This window comes from Varanus komodoensis, unplaced genomic scaffold (assembly GCF_004798865.1).
Source record: "Varanus komodoensis strain SLA01 unplaced genomic scaffold, ASM479886v1 scaffold11, whole genome shotgun sequence".
In the NCBI taxonomy this organism is placed as follows: Eukaryota; Metazoa; Chordata; class Lepidosauria; order Squamata; family Varanidae; genus Varanus; species Varanus komodoensis.
In genome coordinates, this window is record NW_025335317.1 from 22,275,374 (window position 1) to 22,302,655 (window position 27,282).

Below are 27,282 nucleotides of genomic sequence, written 5' to 3' on the forward strand. Positions count from 1 at the left end.
TGCTTTGGATTCTGCATGTCATGTGATAGATATCAGAAGGATCTCCAGCCAGGTGCACTGCTTGGCACTGGCCTGTGAGACTTCAGCCCCTGACAGTCCAGTGGGGATGGATGCCCATATTAATTGTCCTTTCCCTGCTTAGCAATTAAGCTTAGAACAAACTTTTGTGTTCGAATGACCAGGGTCAGGATGCAAGTTAATTGAAGAATTTATTATGATTTGGGTGAGAAAGTAATTAGCTTTCTTTGCATTCCATAAAATTTAAATAAAACCTGGTGATTATTTCTAAATGTGCATAGATAGATACAAATCAGCACATGCATATCTGTGTTCTGCAGGCTTAGGCTTCAAATCTTTAGGTGCCTAGCAATGTCCCTACCTGTAGTTGTCCCTGAGAGTAAGAAAGTTAATGTACAGAGTTCATAAAGAAGACATGGAGCTTACTGTTCAGTACCTAGTTCTCCCCTTTGTAACTGCACCACAGCTAGGGAGTGCAACTACATTTTTTCCTGAGACTAATGGCTAGTTCACACAGGCCTCTGTGTCACTTTCTCTACACCTGATGGTGTGACTCTTGCAAAGCACTGTGTATGCGAGACAATATGAAAGCTCTTTCTATGGTGTTAGAGCCATGATGTTGACTCATTCATGCATGCAAGTCAATATTTAGCAGATTTATCAGGTGATGAGCATGCAAATTCATCAAAGAGAGCACCTGGTTAATAAATGATATAATCCTTTATCCAAACCTTTTACAGTTCTTTGCAAAATTCTCTTTTCCCAAGTGCCTCCTAGATGCAGACTAGGGATCTCAGTCTGTATCATCAATCTTCTGTGCCCTTCTGTTGAGATGCACATTTAGGAAATGATCTTAAAGTAAGCATTTTCCTCTCTGCCAGGATACTCCTGATCATGGTGGGGAGTTGAAATAGAAACTAAACTTATCTCTTTCTTTCTCTTTGTCCCTTTTTTCTTCTTGAAAAACTTTAGAAAAGTTCATGTGAACCCTGCATTTTTATTTGATGATTTTTATGGCATTTGTGAATGTGTATTATTCTGTAAAAGAAAATAGAAATCCCAAAAACAAAGATAAACATATTACACATGTGTTTTCTATCAGGTAACCTTGCCTAACTTCTCTGTTGAATTCACAATGAGTTTTCTCTGATGAAAATATAATTATCCAAGGAGAAAATCTGCCTGAAGTGCAGCCTCCCATATGTTAGTTCTTATGTTTCAGTTCTTGTAACTTTATTACATTTTAAACATAATATTTGGTAAGCTGAAAAATGTGATCATTTAGGAGTCTTGCAGATGCATTTACTAAGGCATCAGGAAGTGTGTGATGAGGAGCAGTGTGGGAACTGCTGCTTCCCTGGCTTCAGACCGGTTAGTTAACTGTCAGTGTGGTTGCACCTTTTCATTGGAAAGGTCACATTTGCATTTTTGTTTCTAATCACCACACTCTATTTTCAGCCTATACCTTCAAAATGTAAAGTAAAATAATGAATTGAGTTCTCCAGTAGTGAGACGTAGAGTCAAAATACGCACCACACTGTTCAGGATCTTCCCTTTCTGGTAGTTCATCATTTCCTGGCCTCTAATGAACATCTAAGTTTCTGTGGATGAGATCCATTGGCCACCTGAAGACATTGATCAGAATGAGCAGGAAGTAGAGTGGATTTCAAAGGGACAGCGGCACATTCTGGTCATGCTCAACAGGGGCATGCATGGCTTGTGGCTCTCAAGGTGGATGCATGCTGTTGTTCCCTTCAAAAGAAGCACCCGAACAGACTGGTAGAGTCCAATGCGCACCATGCTATACATGTAGATGACACACATGCAAGTATGCAAGTGTGGAACTCTGCTTGTGCATGAGGATTTTCCATCTTGCATGCAGAGCACAATTTATATAGGGCAAACAACATAAGAAGATGTAAGTACTGCTTATTCTCAGTCTCTTTATACTTTTGTTGTACAGGTTTTGCTAGCAATAGATTATTTAACAATAGCAACATCTTTCATAATTTTATCAGTGTGTACTTTATCGCTGTTGTGGGCATCTTTTTATGGAAAGGCAGCTGTGCAAAGCCTCTTGCCCAGGGTCCAAATCTGGAGCCTAGTGCCCCAATCCAACCCTCTTTTCCCCTGAAATTGGTCATTCCCACCAGATCACACCCTCTTTTTCCAGCTCTGCTGCCTTTTCCGAACATACTCTCTTCATGGTTTTGTGCAGTCCCCCAGTGCTTGTCCAAACTTCTCTGCTAGCAAGGTCGTTAAGGTAAAATATACTGGAGGGTTTGTATTTTTGCCCCCATCCCATTCCTTTGGCCCATCTCTTTGGTTTGGCCTTACATCCCCTGCACAATTCTCCAAAATGGAATTTGACCCTACGGCTGACGGAGGCTCTGTACCCCTGATGCACCTGAAAGGAACCCATCCCCATTTCAACATAACTTGCTTTCTTTGTTCCAGAACTGGTTTGAGGTTAAAGTGAGTCCCACTTTCATTCTGATAACTAGGAATGTTGTTTTCTATTTAAATTTCCTTTGCAGTTTAAAGTGACAAATATTACAAAAGTATCCCGCACTTTTGCTGTTAACTGTCCTTTGCATCCAATTGCCTCATCGCTGGGAAAGTCTGCTTATACATGCACATCAACAGTGTCTGTGGCACAGCACTCAAATGTTAAAAATGCTCTAGTTCCCCCACGAGACAACTTCTGACTCTTGCCTTTTATTACAAGAACATATTCTCTTCATCTGGTTTAGTTTTAAAGTGCCAGACAAGAGAACAGGAAAGTCTACGGATTTGATAGAACAGGCTTAATCAATCTATCTATTTCTGTCTATTTTTCGATTTATATCCTGCCTTTTTCCTACAAAGGGCTCAAGGCAGCTTACATCATTCTCCTCCTCCATCTTCTCCCCACAACAACCACCCTGTGAGGTAGGTTGGGCTGAGAGTCTGTGACTGGCCCAAAGTCACCCAGTTGGCTCCATGGCTGAGCGGGGACTCGAACCCAGATCGTCTGAGTCCCAGTTCCATGCTCTTAACCACTACGTCACACTAGCTCTCAATCTGGTTTGTGTTCATTTCACATGTGTTTCAAGGTGATTCCATTTCGTTTCCATTCAGATTTGTAGGGAAAAAACCACACTTTAAAGTTCTTTTAAAATTTATACCACTTTAGATATTTTTAAAATGCATTGATACTTATACCTAATCTATTCTATTTTCTTATTTCTACAGGTAGTACCCATCATAGCGTAGTCGCATGTTTTCTGAAGCCCTACCTTTGTTTATAATTCAGTACTTATTTGGAATTCTCATTGAATATTGTCTCTATTAAATATTGGCATATTTTTATTTTTAAAAGAGGAACAAACATCCCAGCAATTTTACATATAAACTGACACTGAAGCTGTGAACATTTCTTTGCTTCTACCATCTTCTTGAATAATAATAAAGGGTTGCTGTTCCATTTTACACTCCTTTTTCCAATCACAAAAATGTTCCTATTCATGGTTCCCTGCACAGGTCATGTTTTTGGAACATTGTTTCATGCCCTCAGACCAGAAATGTCTTTAGTCTCCTGGAGGGATTCCTGAGGTGCAATATTTCTGATCTTTTGCTATTTTGTGAAAGCATCTATTTATCTATTAATAAATTGTACTCCTAGCAATGAAGGGCAATGAAATACCAAAAAAAGTTGTTATAATTAAAACATGAAAACAAATCATTAAGAAAAGAAGAAAAGAACAACAGCTACCATTTGGGCAGTAGGAGTGACTAAGAATAATTCATGTAGGACAGCATTTTTCATATTGCTATGATATGGAAAAGTAGTGACTGGGCTGCAATGAAAAATGCAGTAAGTTTCCAGGGGTGGGGACAACCCCCCTCAATTTTTTTTAGACTAGGAAATGTGTTGTGTTATTAAAAGTCCACCAGTCATGATTAATATACACATCTTGAAGAGAGATTAAGGAAAGGCATAAAGTCTTTCCAACTGGACTAGTTCACAACAATACAGTAATCTTCTTTTATTAGTTCTAGTAAGCTGCCAGGATGGATGGTTTAGAAGCATTTCTCATTTTTAAAATGCTTCTGATGTCAGTGTTCACTGATGTCAGACAATAATCTTATCGCAGAATGTAGTTTCTTTCTGTTTTAAGTAATGTCTTCTTTAAGCCATATCAATGCAATTTGTATTCATAACTCATGCATGAGGATCTGTGTACATGCCACATAGTTTCATGTCTAGACAAATGATCCATGTGCCAGCATGACAGTTCCTTACTTAGGAAATGGAGGGTGAATCACAAGCTTACACCCATCACCCCATTCCTATTTTCCTTTCTCTCTCCTACTGAAATTCCTGACTCATTTCCTTCCCTGTTCTGTTGAACTGTGGTTAATTAATATTCTGCCTGCATCAAAGTTATCACTAACAATGGTGGTGAGGATTAACCAACAATTGAAAATGGAGTTTCAAGCTGGTGGAAGAAGTATGTGAACTTGCATTTCCATAGCCAAGAGAGTTTGTTTCTTACAAGAAAGACAGCACTGTAAACAAATTCAGTAATGTCAACTTTTCAACATTTATTCTGAAGTTATCAGTTAAAAGGGTGTATTGATAGTCAAGCAGCCTAACTAACTTTAATGGTTGAAGTTATCCCATAAGCTTCATTGTTGGCATCATGAAAGCAAAACTTTGGATTTTACTAGTAATATTCCAACTTGAATTGAAGGGAGGAGTTCATTGGTAAGGGAAAAGTTTGGCATCTAGAAGGTCCCATTTTAAGTCCCCAGTTCCTCTGTGCTAAAAGAAAAGGAAAACAGTCTCAATTAGCAGAGCTACAAAGAAATGCTGTGAGAGGAAGCATCACTAGTCTGAGCAGGTGTCAAGAAGACTACATAAAGATTTCTAGTAGCAGCAGGAGAAATGGCCAATGACCTCTGTGTGATCTGCCCTTTTTCTCATGCTTTCTGAAGTTGCATTCCTATGCTCCCTTTCCTTGAGGTAAGCCCTGTGGAATCTAATGGGACTCAACCGTAAATATGTGCAGAATTGCTTCTAATTTTAGCAAACGTTATTTCTCTGCATCCTGTGAGTCCCTCAGCCCTGCAGAGAAGGTTTTGAGATGCATAAAGGGCTTCAGGGAGGGAGGGGAAATCTGTTCCATCTGTGGTGCCTGTTCCACTTGGTAGGCAGGCACACTTGGATACAACCAAGTGGCCTTCACAGGGTTATAGAATAATCTGAATTTGTTCTGTTCCATGTGCTCTAACCACAGTTGGCTTTTATGCAATGAAAATGCAAAATAGCACATTGACAACAAAATTAGAGGCATATTTTATCACACTAAAGCTTCATGCCTACAAGCAGGAAGGTGGGAAGCCTATATGTCTCAACTCTACCACTCTGGGCTACAGAAGGAAGCTAACGTCACTGAATGTTTCTCTATACAAAACTCTTGCGTTCACAGACTTAGGATGCAATTCAGAAGAACTTTCTCCATGCCATGCCGTATTACTATATGCAGGGACCCACAGCCCCACCCTGCCTGAAAAGCATCCAGTCAAATGAGCTCTCCCAAGTGTGCGGTCACCTCTTCAACTGTTTGCAAGGGCCAAACTAGATGTACAAGACCCATCCATTTAAAAGCAGTCCTGCCAAAGTCACCTATGAAGTTAGAACATGGGAGACTTATACGAAGAAGCAGCGGGTGGGGTGAGGAGAATATGATTGATGGGATGTGAACCCTTTATGCTCACATGCCTTAACTTCCCATCTTTCATGCCATCAGGCTGGTTTCTGGTATCAGAGCCCATTGAGATAAAAAGACCTGTTAGGATGAGCTAAAGGGTAAGTGTTCAACATCTGCACACATTCCCTGTGTGCCCCTTTTGGCAAACCTCACCCCCTCTTTATATTTGGTGGGGCAGGATCACATGCAAACACTGAAGCATGAACTCTACATTGAATGAAAGCTGAGTGTTTCAGAAATGTTTGGGCAATTTACCAATTATCAATAAATTATCAATGATTTACTTCCTTAAGTAAATTCTTAAGCCAACTATTTTCAAAGGAAGTATTCATGATGTTGTTTCTTGCTGGAAAATCCTTGTAAGGTCCAGCAGCCGAAAGTGTAGACTAGCTAGTTGAGTCACATTGCCTGGAATGCACCATGAGAAGGCTAGTCTACATAGTGTCTGATCCCGTACAATGCCCCCATGGCTTTGATCTCCCAAGGAAAAACTGGGCAGCGCTCAATCAGATTTGAACTACTCCTGGCAGATGCCAATACTGGAAACACAAATGGGAGGCTGGTCAACAACTCTAACTGTGACTGTGGGAATGTCCCACAAACTTTTCACCACATGGCAATGAAATGCCCCCTTAGAAAGCTTCCTGGTTCCCTGCAAGAACTACATCATCTTGAAGCTACTGCTGTCCAATGGCTAAACGACCTCGACTTACAACCATAGGCCTTGCCACTCTAGTAGCTGCTCATACATAGCTTAATTTTATTCATAATTTGTATTTCATGTTTCTAAAATAATTTACAGTCCCAATGTTTTACATTTTATATATTGTTTTAGTGCATATTTATGCAATAATGTTGCATTCTGCTATGCCATATGAAATAAATAAAGATCAAAGGAAGTATACCAGTGCATATAGTGGGGGACGGTATATACAGGAAATGCCTTGCTCAGAATCCCAGTGTTTATAAGTCGCAAAGGAAAAGAACCTTCACACTGGTCACTGTGCTCCAGAGATCTATACTATATCATATGCTCCTGAAGCAACTCTGAACTTTCAGTAATTATTTATGTATTTGTTTAATTTCTATACTGCCTCGTAGTTGAAGCTGTCTGGGCAGTTTACAACCATTACGTTAGGATGTAACCAGTGTTAGCCCTACTTAGAGGAGGCTCATTGAAGTAAATGGCATTTAGCATTGGCTAAAACTTGCTGTAATGAAACTTTAAATTTGCTTTAAACCCAGTTTAATGATTGAATTCTTTAGACAGTCTCAAAATGAGACAAGTCTGGCTCAAGACATTTTGCTGCCTAAGGTGGGACTACAAATGGCATTTCCCCAAACAATTCTAGCCACATCTACTAGCCAAGTTATTCTGACACAGGAGACAAAAAAGCCCACAAGCATTTCTCTCCGTCCCTGGTGATTAAAATGCAATAACAGCAAATTAAATAACAGCATGACTTCCAAAATCTGCTGTCCCGGCCAGATGTCTGACTAATGGTAAGGTCAGCTCTGAGGTCAAGCTATTCACAGCTTGTTCAGAGCTAGAAGCATAATCAATCAGCAAGTGTCCTTCTCACAAGCCACCCATTAGATTCAAATGGAACACTTGCTTTCCCTTAAGTGCAATCCTGGTTCCACTTACCTGAGAACAAGCCCCATGGACTTATTGGGATGCACTTCTGAGTACACATTTATAGAAACAGTGGTGTTCGTTTTTACATGCTATAATTGTGTGCTTACTTTTCACTATTAAAAATTGCTCGTTTGTTCTTACCCAGCTGCAGTGAAGTTTTCCTGCTTGGTTGTCTATCCCTATACCTGGTTTTTATGAAAATCTGGTTGTATTTGCTTGAATTGACCCAGAGTTAGATGCAGCATCTGTCTTAATGGAAAAAAATGAGAAGGAGCCATTGCTCTGTAGTCCTTTTCTTGCACTTGATACAAAGATAATTTCACTTATTGAGCTTATATTATGTTCATTTGCCATGGTTTTGTAAGTCTATTTTTCTGAATTAATATTTTTGAATGATGTTGAAAAGAACATTGGGTGGAAACTGACCCTGGAGCACTACTAATCCTATCCTGTAGAATGAACATGACATAACTGCACACATTGCAATGTAGAAAGATCATAATTTTGCTTGTCCTTTTTCCTACAGACTTCAACTGCTACAGTGAATGTGGTTGTAACAGATGTAAATGATAATGGACCCATCTTTGATCCTTTTCTTCCCAAAAATCTTACAGTACAAGAAGAGGAAGCCAATGCATTTGTTGGTCAAGTGAGGGTAAGTTACAGTATGTCTATTAATGAGGTTGAGCGTAAGGACTTGAAGGATTCGGTAAGGATTCATTCATATGCATATTTAAGCAGAAAAACACCTCCCTGCTAATGCTGCAGCCAGCACGGACATGCACAGGATTGCACTTTTAATGAATGAGAAGCTGTCACATCACGCAATGGATTGTGCTGGTGGTCATTTAGGGTATCTGATTGTATTAACAGAAAATACATTTCCCACAGAAATTCAATTTAAGCTTAGTTTGTGAATGAGCTTGCAAATGATCCCTTCCTCCCAATCCACTCTGAAGCAAATCCATAGATAAACTGGATGAAATTTTGCCGGTAAAGAACTGTTCCACTTGAATGGATGGGTACGATGGATGTGCCATGATATAGGTTAGGGTGGGGGGATGCTGCACTTGGGCAGGATCAGCTTAACCAGTGGGTAACGTGAGATGATCTCCTGAGCTGGCAGACCCTGGAGAGTGATGGTGGCTTCCTGGATGCTCTTCCTGAGCTGCCAGCCATTCCCCTGCATCAGGGGAAAGAACTATGTATGCCACGGAGCCTCCCGACTCTGCTAATTCCCCCTTTCCCTATCACGCTTGTTCTCCTGCCCTCATAATGGTGAAGCACATTTACTTCTGAGTAAGCTCCACTGTATAAACATACAGAGAGGGTTTTTGTTTTGTTTTGTTTTGTTTTGTTTTGTTTTGTTTTGTTTTGTTTTGTAAAAATGTAAAAGTGAAAATAACATCTGAATTGGGTCTCTTTGGTCCTCTCTGTGGAAAGACACCTTAAGTGTCTCCACATCTTGATATGCAAATCCCATTTTGGATGCAATTAAAGATGTGTGAAAACAACAAAAAGAAGAATGGGACTGTAAACTTGAGTATATGTTCTGAAACTGGTATAAAATTATGGTTGATGTTTTTTGGATATAGTCGTGTCATTTGGGGGAAGCAAGAAGTATCTTTAAAATACAGCTTGTGTTCTGCCTATCTACTGTCAAATAGAAAAATGCAACTTGTTCCAAAGTTTAGGGAATGGAACACAATGTGTCACTGCTCCAGCACATCTGTATCTTGTGTGCCACTGTAAATTCTAGGTCCTGTAAAATGCTGCCTCCACCAAAGTCAGAGGTGTCATCCAGAAGTAAATTTGAAATAACAAGCAAAGTGTTTGCAAAACTTTTTCTTAGCTGAAGGATAAAAAATGTTTTAGTGAATTTCTTTCCCTGCCAATTTAGTTGAGCCACACGTGGCTCCATGCAAAGAGAAAAAAAAGTCACAATGCACTCCTAACAATGTCTTAATTTTGAAACGTTGGTTACAATTTGAGTCAAAATGTACCAATTGCCCTGCAGCTGCAATTTGCAAGGAGCAGGCAGTACAAAATGGTAACCTGGAAAGGTTTAATACTATCAAAAGGGACTGAAGTTAAAATTCTTAAGTCCTGCTGAAGCATTACTTTAGGTAGCAATGATTACATGGTGAGTTGGGCTCATATTCATTGGTCGCACACCACACTGCTGCAGTGTCCTTGTGCTTTGAGGTTTGCATATGTAAATTCTATAGAGAGAGAACATTTGGGCACATAGAGTGCAGTGTTGAATTACTCGTTAATTGCTTCACAATTAGATTTCATTACCTTAATTATTAGTTCTACCAAAGAAAATTTATGGAAAAAATGAAAAACAGACACTAATTAACATCCTTACACAACAGAAACTGTGTAATAAAGGAGAAATATATCATTCATTCTCCCAGTTGTGCTGGACAGGGAGCAATAAAGGCAACCTGCAAAGAGGACATTTTTAATTAAAAGTGCAGGTGCCCTAAAAGCTTCAACACAGTGTGGCAGTACAGACTGAACAGGTATGACAAACAGATCATGGAGAATGACAGAAGATGCTAGAATGTTACTATTTGGTAATGACATGACAGAGATTTCTATAAAAAGTTACCAAACAAAAACTGGCCATCCCAGTAAGAAGCAACCTTTATATAAGTAAATTAAGAACATTTTTCTACTCCCAAATCAAAATCACTTGCATACGTATGTACTGAGATGTGTATTCAATGCACTTGTATCACTTGTTACTTATCCTAAATAATGGTCCAAAATGGTCATTAAATATATTGCTGGCAGAATATGATATGACACTTTCCCACCCAAATGTAGATATTCTTGTTCAAGTTTATTTTTCAGTAGGGAAGTTGGAGAGTGTCAGCCTAGCTATTTAGTTTCTTGGAAACCCCAAGCTGCTTCAGTATACTTCATTTCATATTAGGAACTGGTAGAAAGTGTTAACAGCCTTTGAAGTAAAAGAGCTCACAGCTGGAATCCTTGTAAGCAGTGGTACAGGAAAAGCTCCTGCTGGGATGGAAGAATGCAAAGAAGATAAAAAGGACAAAAACTAGAAAGGACAAATCTCAAAGTGTTGTGGATGCATTTTAAATACTTTTAACTCCACACTCTGCAACTTGGAATTGTACCAGATTCCCTACTGTTCTTTTAATTTTATCATTGGGATCCCCCAAAGTCAATTTTGAATGCATTTTTTAGTTCTTTGTAGAGGGCTACTATGAAGTAGAAAGATTTGAGAGTTCAAATGTGTGAAACTGACAGTGAAGTTCAGACATATCAAACCACTTTTCCTATAGCTATTGACTTCTCTTGTGTAGAACGTTAACATATTTTGATCCACAGATTATATCTGAAAAGTCTTGCAAGATTACATGTGATATATACAACTAGCACATTTTCAGGAAGCATCAGTAGGGCTCACACAATTCCCCTGATCCTAGGCAGCCTTGTATTGTTGGTAGGAAAGAAGTCATACAAAAGCACAAGTTAAACTAGTTACAGAATGGTGTAGCTTTTGGAAATGTCATTACTACAAATCTGTAACTTCAGCTGCAGTTCCACTCAACGGACCACTTTCTGCCAAATCACTGCAAGGCCCTGGCCCAAAGCTATTCATTGTCAATGCCAGCTGAATGGCGTGCAAGGAGGAGTTTATGGAGAAGCAAGGGCAGCTGTCAGACCTGATGAGATCTCTTCTGAAAAGCAGGTGGAGCAGGATTCTGAGGTGGATCCCAGTGAACCTGGGGACCCTGGGGACTCAATACCCAAAGTGACAAAAGCTCAGGTCAGCTGACTAGCCACTGAAGCCTTCCCACTTGATGGGCTTATTCACTAGGCAACTTGCTCTTGATCTTGATCTTGAGCAGAGGGTAGCAAGGGGAAGGCCAGCAGAGCTCTGTGTAAATTATCTGCTCCAGTCTGCACAGTGCTAAAGCAATTGTGCAATGTGGCAGCTTCTTAGCCTGGTAGCTCCTGATGCTTGCTCCATGCTTGGCTTGAATCAGGACCACAGCATGGGTTGCTTCAGTATACTGAAGCTTCAGCAAGCAAGCATGCAGGTGATGAGTGGCCAGGTGTGCAGCGTGTAACCTCTGCAGAGGGGGAAGGTGCAGGAATGCTGAGCATGAACAGCAAAAGTGCCTAGGACAGAGAATGTCGTAACTTGATATGCTCACCCAGGGCAACCCTCCAGAGCAGAATTTTGAGGACACACAGCCAGGAAAGCAAACTCTTGCTCCCCATTCCACTGGTGGAAGCTATTCTGTTGGTGGGAGGCGTTTATTGCATGCTGGCCCTAATTACAACTCTTCCTTATAATTTCCCTTCAGAAGTTTTTCAATGTCTCGGGTCTTCTTCCTGCTCATTCCCTGTTAGAGCTCTGTCAGTCTGGTTTTTATTTTCCCATTGCAAGCATTAAGGGCACACATGGAGGACCCAAAGCCCAGTGGAAGCTATTGACAAAAGACCTGGAGTGCCTTCAACAGTTGTAGCCTTCTTGTTCATCTGCTGCTCACTCTGGTGGTCATGAGAAGGGAGACCAGTAGTTGCCATTTCCTATTTGCTCACTATCTCCCCTCCTGTCAAGAAAGCAAGTGTTAGCAATGATAGAAAAGAAGAGGAAAAGCAAAAGCAAATGGTAATGATAGGAAGATAGAAAGAGAAAGGGGAGGGAAGGGAGAATGTGTTGATGCCATGCTCAAGAGCCTTCATATACCTAATGCAGACTCTGTTCAACTATGTCTTTACTTGGCTTTTTAAATCTTCTCTTACTTGGTAGATCTGTAATCAATTTTCTATTCTGTTACTTTATCTTCAGCTTGCAATATCACCTATAATTCTACATTCTTATTTGTTTCCTAAGCTTTCTGTGTTTTCATGGAAACTTCCTTTCTTGGTTTCACTCTTGTATATCTGAATATTTTTTATCAATTTCTGCCCATAGTAATTCTTCTGGTGGCGGAGTAGTAGTGGAAGAGGAGACAAAGGCAGAGGGAAAGGGGTGGCAGGCTTGGACCAGCCCACCAACAGTTTCTTTCAAGAGGCCGTGTGTTCCTGAGAGCCTGAACAGAAGGGGGCATGTCCTGAGAGCTGCAGCTGAAAGGGAGTGGCCCAATTGCCAGCAGCTGTTGTGTGGGTGGGGCGATGCATTCTGGTTCCTCACTCCTAGTTGAACAGACCAGAAGAAGCTGTCCTAGCTGGTCTAGCAACCCTGGGATACAAGCAGCCAAACTCCCAGGGAGTGAGTGACCAGAGCGAGTGAACAGGAGAGGTCAGGGGGAAGGTCCCTAACTTTTTTCTTCTCTTCCCACCCCCTTAATTTATGGCATTTGTATGCTGTCCAATTACTAACGTCTCTGGATGGCTAACAGCATAAATAAATTGATGACCCTTAATGGATGGGGAGGCATTTATGGGAGAATGCAAACCTCTGCCATTTAGGGATTTATATGCCAAGACGAGCACTTCAAATTGAACCTGGGCTTCAACTGGTAACCAGTGTAACTTGCATAAAACCAGTATTATGTGGGTCCACAAACTAATGGCTGCTACTAAGTGCATGACCCGATTTTGGACCAGTTGAATTCACTGGACCATCTTCAAAGGCAGCCCCACATAAAGTGCATTACATTAATCTAACATGGATGTCACCAGTGCATGAATACCTGTTGTCAGACTCTGTCTATCCAGGTAGGAGAGAAGTTGATATATTTGCCACAGCTGAAGGAAAGTGCTCCTGGCCACTGAGTCCACCTGGGCCTCTAGAGATAGTCCTGGATCCAGGAGCACTGCCAAGCTGTGGAACCAGTCTTTTAGCAGGAGTGTAACCCCCTCCAGGACAGGGTAATGGCCATCTAACCAGTCAGACATACCACCTGCCAACAACACTTCCATCTTGTCTGAGTTGAGCTTCAACTTATTGATGCTCATTCAGTCCATTATGAAGAGAAGATTATAAAAGCTGTCAGTCTGCCAACACCTTGAAAGCAATGAAGTGATTACTAAAAGCCAACATGAATTCCTCAAGAACAAATCATGTCAGGATAATATGATTTCGTTTTTGGATGGGTTCCCTCCCTGATGGACTGTGGGAATGCTGTGGACATAGTATATTTTGACTTCAGCAAAGCTTTTGACTATGGGCCCCATGATATTCTGATATTGTGGACTCAAAGGGTGCTCATCAATGGCACCTTCTCAAACTGGAGAGAGATAACAAGTGGTACTAGGGAACTCTTGGCTCAACAGTACTGCAAATGAGGAAGATATTGGATTCATAGATCACAAGCAGAATATGGGTCCATGTGATGTGGCTATAAAAAGAGGAAATGCTATTTTAGGCTGTATTGATAGAAGTATTATTTCCAAATCCCATGAAGTATTAGTCCCCCTTTACTCAGCACTGGGTAAGCCTCATCTGGAGTACTGTGTCCAGGTGTGGGCACCACAGTTTAAGAGAGATGCAGACAAGCTGGAAACAGTTCAGATCAACAAGAATGACCCAGGGAAAAAAGTCCAATGGGAAGAAATTGAAAGAACTGGATATGTTTACCTCAAGAAGAGAAGACTGAGAGGGGATATGAAAGGCTGTCCCAGAGGGGAATGACAGGATCACTTCTCAATCATCCCAGAGTGCAGGATGTGGAATAATGGACTCAGGTTACAGAAAGCCTGGTTCTGGCTACATATCAGGAAAATTCCCCTGACTCTTAAGACAATGGAACCAATGACCTAGGGAGGTTGTGGGCTCTCCCACATTAGAGGCATTCAAGATGCAACTGGGCAGCCATCTGAGAGAATTGTTTAAACTTGGTGTCCTGCGCTGAGCAGGGAGTTGGATCCAATGGGCTTCTGGCCCCTTCTAAGTCTACTGTTCGATGATTCTGTGATGCTTTTATTTGAATTGGAGTCATTCAAGGATCTGTCATAAACCCTCTTTTCTTATCTCCGATGTGTCATACTTAGTATTCATCATTTTAATATCTACTGCTGAGTTCATGCCTCCCTTTATTTCATCTCTGTGTTATTCTCATCAATCTTCATCTTTGTTTTCTAATATTCCATCTTATCTTGTTTCTATTTCTAACAAGATACTTTGTCATCTGATGTTTACATTATCTCACATTAAGCCAGTGCCCCAACCTCATGTATCTGTTATTGTGCTAGAAATGACGGAATACCAATACTTCACCGCAGAGCCCCATTTTTCCTCCTTGTTCTGATGTCTACATACTCATAGGCAACTAGAGAAAGAAATTATTTCATTGATGTGATTACAGAGTAATATAAGATAATCTATAGTTCTCAGATCAGTGAGTTTAACATTTAAAATATTTACTGATGTATTTGTTTTATAGCTCTCTGTTTGTTCATGGCAGATTTTTGAGACAGCAAGACTGGAAATTTACCAGGTTCCATTGACTTACTTCAATTTCCTCTGCCTTCTCTCTTCCTTTGTGCCTCACTGTCTTCCTATTGCATCTTGCGACTAATATTCCACAGTTCTCCTCCTTTCTTTTTTCTATATATAACCTTGGGAATCTGCCAGGGCTTACTCTTTTAACTCTCCTCCTACAATCCACTTCCACTTCCAAAGCTTTTGCGTATTTTTTGATCTGGCCACCCAGACAGAGTCTTTCTCTCCATAAGAGTTGGATGATATAGATAATTATACCCCGAGGGTGACCTCTCTATTTAATGCAGTAATACTCTTTAACCACCCCTGGAGAAAGAAATCTTAATTCTGGACAGGGAATCAAACTGACTTATGAATTAATAAGGAGGGGGAGGGAATGATACTGTCAAAGTGCCAAAACACACACCCGTAGACACACACCCATGCACCCCCGCATTAAAATAGAAAGATAGTGAGCAGAGTACAACACACTCCTACTTTGAAATATTGACCAAATAAAACAAACTTATGAGAACATTACAATATATTCCCTAACGTTCTATGAAATTGAGCTATTAGTTCCTAGGCAGAGACCACCCTGTTCTTTACATATTTTTCTTAATGTCACAGTGGGAATCCTTGCAGGAAGAAGAAAGTTGAATAGATTATGTTAGAATTAACCTCCTGCATTATTCATAATTGCAAAGTCTGAAATATTTTCCATTTTGAAGAAGCTGCTTCACACAATGCAGCACGACATGATACATTTTCGAGTCCAACATGTCAAATGTAAAACTACCTGCATTTATAGTGAAGGGATGAACTTTATAGTGATCGTTTTCCTCTATTATGAGTGCATTGGCAAGTTTAATCTTTGGGAAACACAGAACTCATCAAGGAACCAAGCATTTATTTTTGAAAGTTTATTAATGTGTGCAAACACACTAATTCTTCCCTAAGAAAGAAAGGTGCCCTAGGTTAAGTATGGCAGATGTCAGGTTTACAGCAAAAGCAATCACAAGTAAACTAAGGTGCACTCAAGTCCCATTGAAACTTTGGGATCTTAAAAGCACGACTACTGTTTTAGTCCAATTGATTTCATTGAGGTGAAATGAGGGCCCGAGGGGTCTTTGGGTCAGCAGGTGGGCAAGAAATGCATATGTTTGTATGTATGTATGTACATGGTACTGGCCCCACTATATAGCATGGCCAGTTCTTCTAGTGGAAGAAATCTATATTGCCTTGTGCTTCATAGGGATGTCAGAAACACCCCCATTTGTCTTAACAAACCAGAACAAAAGCCAAAAATTACAAATGTCTCCCTTTCTCTCTCAAATATGATTAATAAAATATACTAATTCCTGAACATTTTCTCCCTGAGTATCCTTCTTGTAAGCCCTACAGAAATGCCTCCAGAATGTTCCATTTTTTACAACCTCTGTGAGGAACCCCTGCAATCATAATCTCTATTACTATTCTTGCTCAGGCATGCTAAGATTTAAAAGTGGATGGACTTTGCAAATTCAAAGCTACTTCTTACTAAGATGGTGGTCCTTGTAATTCAGTGTGTCATTTTGTTAGAAGCAAGAGATTGCCTTTCTGGACTGAAAGGCTTTGAAGCAGGAGAGGGCAGCCTATAGCACTCCATATGTTATGCACTTTTATTCCCAGCATCCCTCATCCTTGGCTGTCCTGGCTTAGACTAAAAAGAGCTGTAGAATAAGCCATATGATGAACCACAAGCTGCCCATCCCTACTCTAAAGGTGGGCAATCTGCACACACAACCCCAAAAAAGACTACAAGGATGACAAGCAGTGCACAGGAAAAATTAACAAGGGGGATGAAGGAGAAATAGTCTGTGATGCCTCTGAGAAATGACATCTCTATATATTCTTTCACTAGTCATACCCACATATCATTTCGATACATTTGATTTATCAAATAAGCAACATTCCTTTTTATTATTTATACAGGCAGCATAATTTGGGCCAAAGATGATTACAGTCTATTTGCTGTAACTAGTGTGTGTAACTAGTAAAGATTATGGAGATTTTCTTTGTCATATTACACCTTTTTAAAATTCAGCCTGTGATTTCTTTTCTAACTCATTCATCTGAGCAGAATATTCTCCCCACCCACCTAGAATAGTATTATTCCCGGAACAAACATCAGCTCTATCTCAGATTAAGGCCGATGACTTCCTTCCCCAAAAGTTTCCCTGCTAAGAATCTATTGACTCTGCTGAGGTTAGTTATTATACATTCCAAGATTATGATTGTCCAATTCTGATCTGTTTTTCTGTCAGTTGGAGTATCTACTGTTTTTTTTAAATGCTACATCAGTAAGGGCTGAAAACATCTACAATATTGAACATATGGCTTTAAAAAGCCCTTTAAAAGGGGGCCTGAATAAATGTCTGATTCATGGTGTCCTTTGCATGTTAGAGAACACAATTTCGTACTACTTGCATTTTTTGTTGCTGGCCATTGAACTCTGGATTATTTTTTGTTTGTTTGTTTCAGTTCCATGTCTTTTCAGGACTTTGTTTTCATGCCTTGTCAGGATTTTGTTGGCAAGGTAAAAATTGGTTGGTCCTGTCACATGTTAAACAAAGGTGTTAGAAATGAAAGACATTGATGAGTTAAAATGTGTACATGTAGAATGGTATCAGTGAATCCAGTCCCTGTGATTGAGAAAAGCAGAGAAGGGGTACAGTGTAAGACAAAGTGGTGATTAAATGCTATTATTTGGGGATCATTATCATAGAGCTAAAAAGTGCACATATAATTATGTATATGTTAAAAGGTGAGTGAACACCTTGGAAAAATCACACACATTTCTAGTTTACAGTTCATTTACAGTCAGAAAATTATCTTATAGTCAAACCTCATGCCATATTTTTGAATGCAATTTTGGATTCCAGAGTTGAATTAATGCATGTTAGAATGAATTCTTGGAATAATTATCTCTCATTGTTTTGTACATGGGTGTAGAAGCTCTTTCAACCTGAGGGCCAAATTCAATTTTAGAAAACCTTTGAGGACCTCATGTCAATGTTGGAGCCATAGGCTAAAGGAAGTGGGGTCAGAATACCATAAATACCACGATATTTTAGCTGAATATCTTACTGTTAGCAATTAAACCTTAGGAGAAGTTTTTTTATTAAAGAATATGGGGAAAAACTGTACAAAAGCTGAAAAACCATTAAATGATTGGTCCATGGAGAAAAAGGCTTGGAGCAGGGGAAGGGCTTGGGCCTTTTGGGGAACTCCTCAGGGGCTCATTTAGCCCCTATCCCTACAGTTCTGGACCTATGAATTAATGAGATGATGATGATGATGATGATGATGATGATGATGATGATGATGGTGATGGTGATGGTGATGATGTACTTTGCTGCCACTTGCTTTTCATACTGTAATTTGATCTTGCCTCTGAAGTATTATACAAAGCACAAGTGCCACACAAAAAATGTGGTCAGATAGATCAAGTAGTAGTAGATACAATCGACACTTGAAAAGAACTTGCTTGCTACAGTTCTGATTGAGTGTAATGCAAATGCAGCCCCAACAATGCTTAGCGTTACCCTGTTTCTTTGTTTCAGACAAGTTGCAGCTCTTGAGTAGAGGATAATTCATTTAACTTTTTTTCTTAAAAAATGGAGGAGGAGGAACAAAGAACCCTGATTCATATTCATGCAGAGTTTCTTTTTAAGAAGACAATGAAGCAATTCAGTGTTCAATAAAACAAATCCTCTTCTAGATAAACCCAAGCAAAATAGCAGGTGTTTCATGTGATAACTCCATGAACAGCTATTAGCTTAACGACACTGATCTGTTACCATTATGGACAAGGACCTCTGAATTTGTCCAACCTGACAGGAAATCTATCCACAATTATATGCTGATATAGGTTCCATGCTTCTTTCTGTACTTGGTTAGAAAGTACAGAAAGGCCTAACCAGGTCTAAAGTGTTCTTGGGTCAAATTAGGTGCGTATCTCTTTTAAAAGGGGGACAGCAGCCAGGACAGTGGCCAAGACACTCATTCTATTATCGCCTTGAAAAGAAAAGGAAAAAGTGCATCCCTATTTGTTTACTTAAGCACTCTCCCCATTTGACGGGTACATATGCATCGTTGTGTATCGTAATATAAGCTGGTGCCCCACTACAGGGTTCTCTGCATGAGGCTCCTAATCCCACTTGTTTCCAGGTCGTGAGAACTAAGGGTATCAAGAGACCCTCGATCCATCGTTTCCCTTAGTCTGGACCCAGTCAGAGTTTTAAGACAGAAGAGGACTGTCCTAGTTACATTCACTGTCGTCCATTTAAACTACAACTTAAAAGGGATTAGTTCTCCACACACAATAACATCATTCCCTATGACATTCAAGAAATAGATTTTCTCCTTCCTGAGAAGCAGTCTGAGCTTATAGCAACGTCTGCAGTAGGGCTAGTGCTGACAAATATTCCTCAGCCAGTTCCCCTCACTGTGCACTGAGTTGCTCACTAAGCTTTTCAAGGTAGGATTAATGAAACCAGCGTGCAAAGTCTTCCTTCCCACAGAAAAGCAAGTGTAGTGGAAGGGGCCCTTGGGAGGGGTCAGAGTGCCCCCACTTGTTTTGGTGGGGGCTTCAGGCAGGGGTCACTGTCCCTGTCCATTAAGAGACTTAATTTTGCTGGTTTGTGGCAGGCAGCTGCCACTGGGTCGGAATCCTGAATTTTAAAAGTTGAGAACAGGGTGTTTTTTTGATGATTCCCAACAGTTCCTGGGAACTCCCTATCTGGAGAGGCCTGCCAGGCATGCACATGTGTTTTCTGTGGCACTTTCCCGCATGGTCCACCCCTGCTCCTCAGCGACATGTGGTCAGCCTGCCTTTGCTGCTCCAAAAACTACATCCCACATACCCACACCCACATTCACACCATGCGTTCAAAACACCTTTATTCCACTTTAAATAGTCATCACTTCCCCAAAGACTCTCAGGGACCATAGTTTGTCCAGGGTACTGAATGTCATTAGTGGAGACCTCTTCTTCTCACAAAGAGGCACTATTTCCAGAGTTTCTGAGGAAGAGGGATTGACTGATAAACCATTCTAGGAATTGTAGGCCAAAAGGTATTTTCTAGCAACTCTTAACCCTGGTCTTCTTTGGGAGGAATAATCGCTAAAGAGGAATAAAGTATTGTAACTGGAGTGTATTCACTGGAATCAATGGGAAAAAATAGCCATGACTTCTGATAGCCTTAAGTTCCTCTTACTTCAGTTGGGCTACTTTACACATGATTCAGCATGAATCCAATGAAAGCACAATAAAAGATTATTGGATATTTGGAGAAATTGGAACTCCTAAACTATGGAGCCTGCACTCATGGAGGATCTGCCACATATATGCACACACACAGTCAGTGGTTCCAGAGGCCACAAAAAATTAAAAGAAACCAAACTGTGATTGTCAATCCAGACTGCTACTCTCGGAACTACATATGTTTCTGTAAGTGTGGGTAATTAGTGTCTGAGTTTCCTTTTTGTCCTCTTCTCTCTCCATCCCATACCTGTTGTATGGAATGGGCAGGAACTGTCTTATTAATTCCACATAAGCCACTCCAGGAGATTTTTTTGACTGGAGAGCAGGTTATGGTGTAATTTGAAAATAATTCATTGCTAAAATCAAAAAGATAACAACTTCTAGAATCTATCATTGTTGCACCTCCAAAAGAAATACCCTCATCTTGTATTCATTACTCAACAGAAGTTCAAACAGGGACAAAGTTCATTTTAATTGTATTATCATAGATTGCATGATCTTGGAAATAGGTGTGGTTTGGGGTTCTGCTTTCATGGGGGTGTGGCTCTGACTATCATGAAGGGATCCCCACCTCTAAATTAGTGGACTCTTGCAAGCATGCTCCTAAATGAACCATAACTTGATCCCCCCACCCTTTGTCTCCCCAGTTAAGTATACCTTTCCCTGGTCTTTCCAAAGCTCCTTGCTTCTGTTCGCCTTTCTTGTCATCCTGTCTGACTGGCTGGCTCTGCCTTCCTCCTACATTGTTCTTTCCCCAAGGAAATCTGTCTCTACCTTCACCCACCCTCTCCTTACTCCCCTAAGCCTTTCCCTTAGTCACCCTTACTGCCATCCTACTTCAGGTGCTGGTCATGTTGGCCGATGGAGCAAGCTGCAAGTGAGTGAAGGTGGTGACATTATCAGCCCAGGCTGTCACCAGCCTAGCTGCTGCCTGCCTGCCTGCCTGGGGGCCTGGCTGTGTGCCCAGGAAAGCATTGCTGCCATGTGTGATACACTGGGCAATCTGTAAGACTAACGCAGAGGACCGCACTGGTCCTTCACACCGTCTCTTTATCAAGGCTTCTCCTTCCAGATTCTTGTATGTTTAAGATCAGTTGTTTTACCCATATGTCCCTCACCACACACCTGGTTTTTTTCCGTCTTTGCCTTTCTGTGTGTTCCATTGTACAGCCTGGGTGGGTGCTGTGTTATAGAAAAATTGCAAAACTACCTGAGCTCATCACAGTGCAATTTCCCAAGAATACCAGACTTTCCTCAATCTAAGAAATGTGTTAGAGGCCTTGGAGGATGCCAACATCATGTCTGCAAACTACTGTGAGTCAGGAATCACCAGCACAGCATAAGTGCCTTCTCTAGAGAAGCCCAGAGTTTTATACTAGTCGATCTCATCATTATTGTATGGATTAAAAACTTCTGGATGTATTAATATTGGAGAGGCCATCAGTGATGACTGGCCCTGAGAATGAAATGCAGCCACCATGACCAGAGGCAGTCAATGTCTTAACAGCAGATGCTGAGCTTAAACCATAGCAAGGGGCTGGGAGAGAGAACTGTATGTTGTTTGTCACAATCCAAAACCAAAGCCATATGGTTGCTGAAAATAGTCAGCTGGATCAGGTGGGGTATTGGTCTGTTATCTAGCAGAAAATATATTTTGCTCCTCTGATCTTAAAGGAAGAAAGAGGACCACCCCTCCCTGGAGATGTCTGTAACCCCTTGCTGCTCAGCCTGGAGTAGGAAATACTGGGGGTGGTTTGGGGATAGAATCCATCATCTTGCTCTTGCATGTAGAATCTTTTTGTTGAGCTTCTCTGTCTTTCAAACCATGAGCGGCTCAAATGTGACATTATCAAGGAAGAATAAGACCCTTTACGTAAGTGGTTTTCTTTTAAAACAAGCCATTTGTGATCCTTTCCCCTTCCACAAACATTGTCAATTCTTTCTTTTGGTTACATAATATTGTTGCAATGAGTTATGCCATCATCGCTTTCCAAAAAGCCTTCACTTGCTTGTTCAAGTGAGCACCATCAGGGATCAAGGCCATCAGTGGGAGCACAATAAAAAACAGCAAACAATTCTATGGGGAACCCTGGAAGACTGAATTTGGCCCTGGGTGAACCAGGTTTTTCCCTCCAGGTAAACCAAGTTTTTCACCCTGAATACACCAGGTTTGGCACACCTGATGTTGTTCTTTTTGGGTCAAAAAATGGCTCTGATGTTTTCAGGGTTTGAAGGCATACTTAACAGAATGCTTTCAAGCCATATATCCACTCTCTGTCTCTCTCCGTCCCTTCTCATGGTTTTTAAACTGCTTGTAATCTACTCAGAAAAGAAGTTTTCTTGGACAAATAAAAAATAGTGATAAGTCAATAATTAAATCTGTCACTGATTTTGGGTGTTTATGCTTTCTGTGTCTCTGATAGGTGAAGAGTAATAGAATTTAATTTGGCAGTTTAATTTTAGATAGCAATAAATTGTTTAAATTTACTATAGTCTTAATGGTCCCTGGTTATAATCCAGTCAGCAGCTGTTTAATTGCTGTCGCACAGCTCTTGTTTAAAGCAAAACTGCTTGAGTGCACACATCGGCTCACTCGTACACATCCGTTATGAAGTGAGCCAAGGAATACATCTTATGCTCTTGCTGCCACCTCAGCTAAAATCCTTGTATACAACCCATATTTAATAAAATAATTTTCTATCTTTCTAAGCAAGAGTAAAAATTTTAACTTGTACAGTCCATATGACAAACAATTTTGAGCAACTTTTATAGTAATATGTCAGCATAGCCAGCCTTGGAGACCTGACCTAAAGTCCCTGCTGAACATTAAGAGTCTATTGACCTGCCCAGCCTTTCAGAAGTGAAATTAGGGCTGGTGCGTATCCCAAAAACCATTATTTGGGCCTTTGTCCTCCTAATTGAACATGCTGCTGAATGTCAGCTTGCCATTTAATAGCCTATGCCATAGAAGCCTTAAACAGCATATCAGACAGGGAACTAGGTAAAAACTGTATTGCTTCTCTCTGAAAGGATCTGAACAACCATAGGAAATGCCTGACTTCCCCAAAATAGAATTACAATTATACTGTTGACAATTTGAAATTAGTCTCTTAAACAAGGTTTGTCTCAACTAGGTTTTAAAATATATGCATATTTAATTGATAATTTAATCTCATGGTTGCTGCTTCATTATATTAAAACTGTAAGTCTGGCAACAATGACTTCTGAGATTGGTAGCTATATGATACTGGAAGAAGCTATGTACCAGCATTTTGTGCCTGCACATGCATTTACATGCTCATGGAACTGATTATAGCAAATATGCATTCAGATACCTGGAAATGGAAAGTACCCTTGAAGATTTCCATCAGTCTCTACTTGTGGAGGGTGACTTTCTGCAGAAGCAAACCTACAGAAGACAACCTCCTGTACCCACAGGAAGCTACACACATGATTGAGAATGTTGATTTTCTAGCATTTTAAGTCTCATATACAACCTCCATAAACACAGGAGGTTCTTCTCCCCAAAATGTTGTTCTTCCCAAGGAGAAGGTGATATGTGTAATGAAGGAGGGAGAGGGAGTCAGTGTGCTCCCTCTCCTGTCTCTTTCCCAAATCCTGATTAGGACTTTTCTGATATAAAGACAGGTGTTCAGATACCTTGAGATGCCCTGAACATATTGCAGGTTTCAAAAATGGCCTCCTAAAAGTCTTCACACTATTCTTAAGTTAGCAGAATGGTATATGCTTGTGCGTGCACATGTGCAGTCTTGTCAAATAGTCTCCAAGCTATGTTGGAATGTCTAATATTTCTTTTTTGATGAGCAGGCTTTCCCCATTAATGATTTATTATGGTGATGATTATGGGGATGGAAATGATTATTTATGTCAATGCAAGCAACAACTGCAGCAGCAGTGCTTCTGTCTCAGCTGCCCCTTTGTAGCTATCCCAATTCCTAGAAGAAGCACTATTACAGGGCATTTTGGATAGCAAATGATAGCTGATGGAAAGAGTGGTAAAGAATGTTAATAAAGTGAGGTGAGCGAAGCAGAGAGTCCCAGAAAAACTCCTCTATGTAACAGTTCAGCTTGGATCTAGTTTATGTATTCATCAGTCACACCGAATTCAAGAGGAAGCCAAGAACTATTCGCAGGACCAGAAGTTACCCAGACCTCCTTGTTGGTGGAGTCAGGAAAGGCCCTGTAAATCATCTAGTGCAAAGGGTCCCACAAATAGACCTTCAGAATATTGGTACTTAAGCTTCCCTGTCAGCATGGCCAATGGACCGTATCCTGGATACGGAAGCCAGAAACATCTGGAGGGTGACTTTCTGACTTCCTCTAATTCTGGGCACTCCTCTGCTCAGTGTAGGAACTGCAGAGCAGGGCACCCTCAACAAATAGCTGTTGAGCCCCTGATCAAAGGCTCTATTACAGCCTACTGCTCCATTAATTTATTGGTTCCATTTCCAGATCTCTCTTACTAATACAAAGTTCACCTAATGTTCAGCTGAAAACTATCTTTATGTAACTTATGGCCATTAGACTGCAGCAGAAAGCATGCTTTTGTCCTCTTCTTTTAAGATATTTGAAGATTGCTTTCGTGTTCCCTCTCAGTTTTCTCCCAGTTAAACACACTGAATTTCTACAACCTTCCCCATAGGATGTGTTTTCCATAACCTCCTGATCCCATTCCATTTTCCCTCTAACTTCCTTAGGAACATAGGAAAGAGCTTTACATCAGCCAGATGATTAGTCCCTCTTGTCCAATGTTATCCATATGGACTGTTGGTAACTCTCCACAGTTCCAGAAAGATTTTCCCACCCTATCTGGAGATGCCAGGGACTTAGGCCACTTTCATGTGCTCTGCCACAGTATCACAGGGTTCCCATTAGTAAAGTGAGGTGCCTAGAACTGGACAGAGTATTCCTGATGGGAGCTAACTACTGCACAATATTGCAGAAGTGTTTTCTGTCTGCATGTGTGTGCGTGCACGTGTGCGTCTGTGTGTGTGAATTGGATATTGCTGTTCTGTTAAGCCTAAAACTCCATTAGCTTTCTTTATAGCCGCATCTCACTCACATCAATCAACTGCAATCCCAAGATATGTTGTTCAAAAATGTTGCTGTGAACCCCATTATCCTTATACTGTACATGCCCATCTAATGTGTTTTGCCTAAGTACAGAACTTTATTATTCATTCATTCATTCATTCATTCATTCAAAGCTTTTCTAACCCATCCACCACTGACGTCTCAGGATGGCTTACAGTAATTACACCTTACTTTGCACATCCCTGTTGAATTTCATTTTGTTAGTTCATCCACTTCCTATTATTGTCTAGGTTATTTTGAATTTTATTCTTGGTTTTTGAGGTAATTGCTGTCCTTTCCTGTTTTATGTCACCTGACAATCTGAAACCGCTATTGTGTGAGAGAGGTTGCTCTCAGAGACCCAATCGGTATTCACCCATCTATGTGGATGATGCTCCATAGGATGCACTTTGGTGACTGGGTTATGTCTGTGTCAGCATAACCTCTCATCTTGGGTAGATTCATAGGTGAACCAAAACTGTGTGGAGAAATGCTCAGACAGTAGAGCTTTTCTATACACATGTATGGTATGGAGGATTCTACTGCCTCCCATTTATGAAGTAGGCATGAGATAAGATCAGAATTTGAATTTTACGGAAACGCTCTTATTTGAAGACTTTGCATATTGTGTCATTAGATACCTTTCCAGCAGTTCCTTACATGGGAGGCATCCACACTGAGGAGTGGAGCCATCAAGATGAGGTCCACCTGCATGGAACAGCCACACATGACCAGTTATTCAAACACAGGCTTCCCTTTTCAGATGCAAACTGTGGCAGAGTGAGCGTCATTACATGATTTATGAAGCCTAAATCTGAAAGTAACCCCTAATTGATAATTCGAATCAGCTTCTAGCTCTTAGTCTTAGTTGTCTATCTATGAAATGACAATAACAGAAGTTCACCACACTATTAAAAACTTTATGAACTCTACCAATTCCATGCACCTATTAGGCACAATGACCTTAAGACTTTTTTCCCCTCAACAGTGGCACAATGACCTTAAGACTTTTTTTCCCTCAACAGTGGCACAATGACCTTAAGACTGACAGAAATCTAGCAGCTGCTGCTCACATCTAGCTGCTGCTATTAGATGTTGCAGAAGATATATATTATCCCATTGCAATGCACTTAAGGGAATGTTTTCCCATAGATGGAGAAAGAATTTACTGCCACTGTAGCTGTGTCTACATCCAGAAGAAAGCAATACCCTCCCTCTGAACAGACCCCGCATCCTCGCCATTTATACTAAAGAAGGGGATGCAGGGGAAGTAGACATGTACAGTCATCCACAGTGATCTTGCTGCATTGATGTGTTAAGCATCAGACAGAAATAAAGCTGAAACCATTAATGTTTATTGCATTGATGTAGTACAAAAGGGAAGCAAGTGTGTGATTTTTATTAACAATTTTAATTAACTTTTAATTGATTTCCATGAAGATAAATGGTTTCATTATCACGCCTCACACTGAGCACCTTGGCAGGATATTAAATGTCTTTGGAAACTTCCTAGCAGCAGTGATGATAATCGGAACGGCTATGCCACATTATTGTGGGGCAACACCTGGAGGCTTTTATGAATGTGCACAAATGGCAGTGCCTTACTCAAGTGTGCACTTCGTTTTGGTTATGTCTCCAAAGCTACTGTGCCTTGGTTGAATTGGTGAAGAAAAGAAACAGGGTTGCTGTTATTCTGAGTCCTGTCCCTCCTCTACAGACTGAGTCTGTCCTTTTCTTAGTATCCCAGGCATAACTTGAGATTATAGAGAAGAGTAGGGTCTAAGCACCGAAGGCTGAGCACCGAAGGATTGAGGCCTTTGAATTGTGGAGCTGGAGGAGACTCCTGTGAGTCCCTTGGACCACAAGGAGATCAAACCGGTCAGTCCTGGAGGAGATCAACCCTGACTGCTCTTTAGAAGGCCAGATCCTGAAGATGAAACTCAAATGCTTTGGCCACCTAATGAGAAGGAAGGACTCTCTGGAGAAGAGCCTAATGCTGGGAACAATAGATGGCAAAAGAAGGAGGGGACGGCAGAGGATGATGTGGCTAGAT

At 40.7% G+C, this 27,282-nt stretch overlaps 1 protein-coding gene across 1 annotated transcript in view; it reads left to right on the plus strand.

Annotated features, from left to right (window-relative positions):
- PCDH15 (protocadherin related 15) overlaps nt 1-27,282 on the plus strand; it is a 405,567-nt gene that overhangs the window by 238,219 nt on the left and 140,066 nt on the right. The window contains exon 19 of the mRNA XM_044420577.1: nt 7,940-8,068. Within this exon, the coding sequence (XP_044276512.1) occupies nt 7,940-8,068 (129 nt within the window). The remainder of the gene's footprint in view (nt 1-7,939; nt 8,069-27,282) is intronic.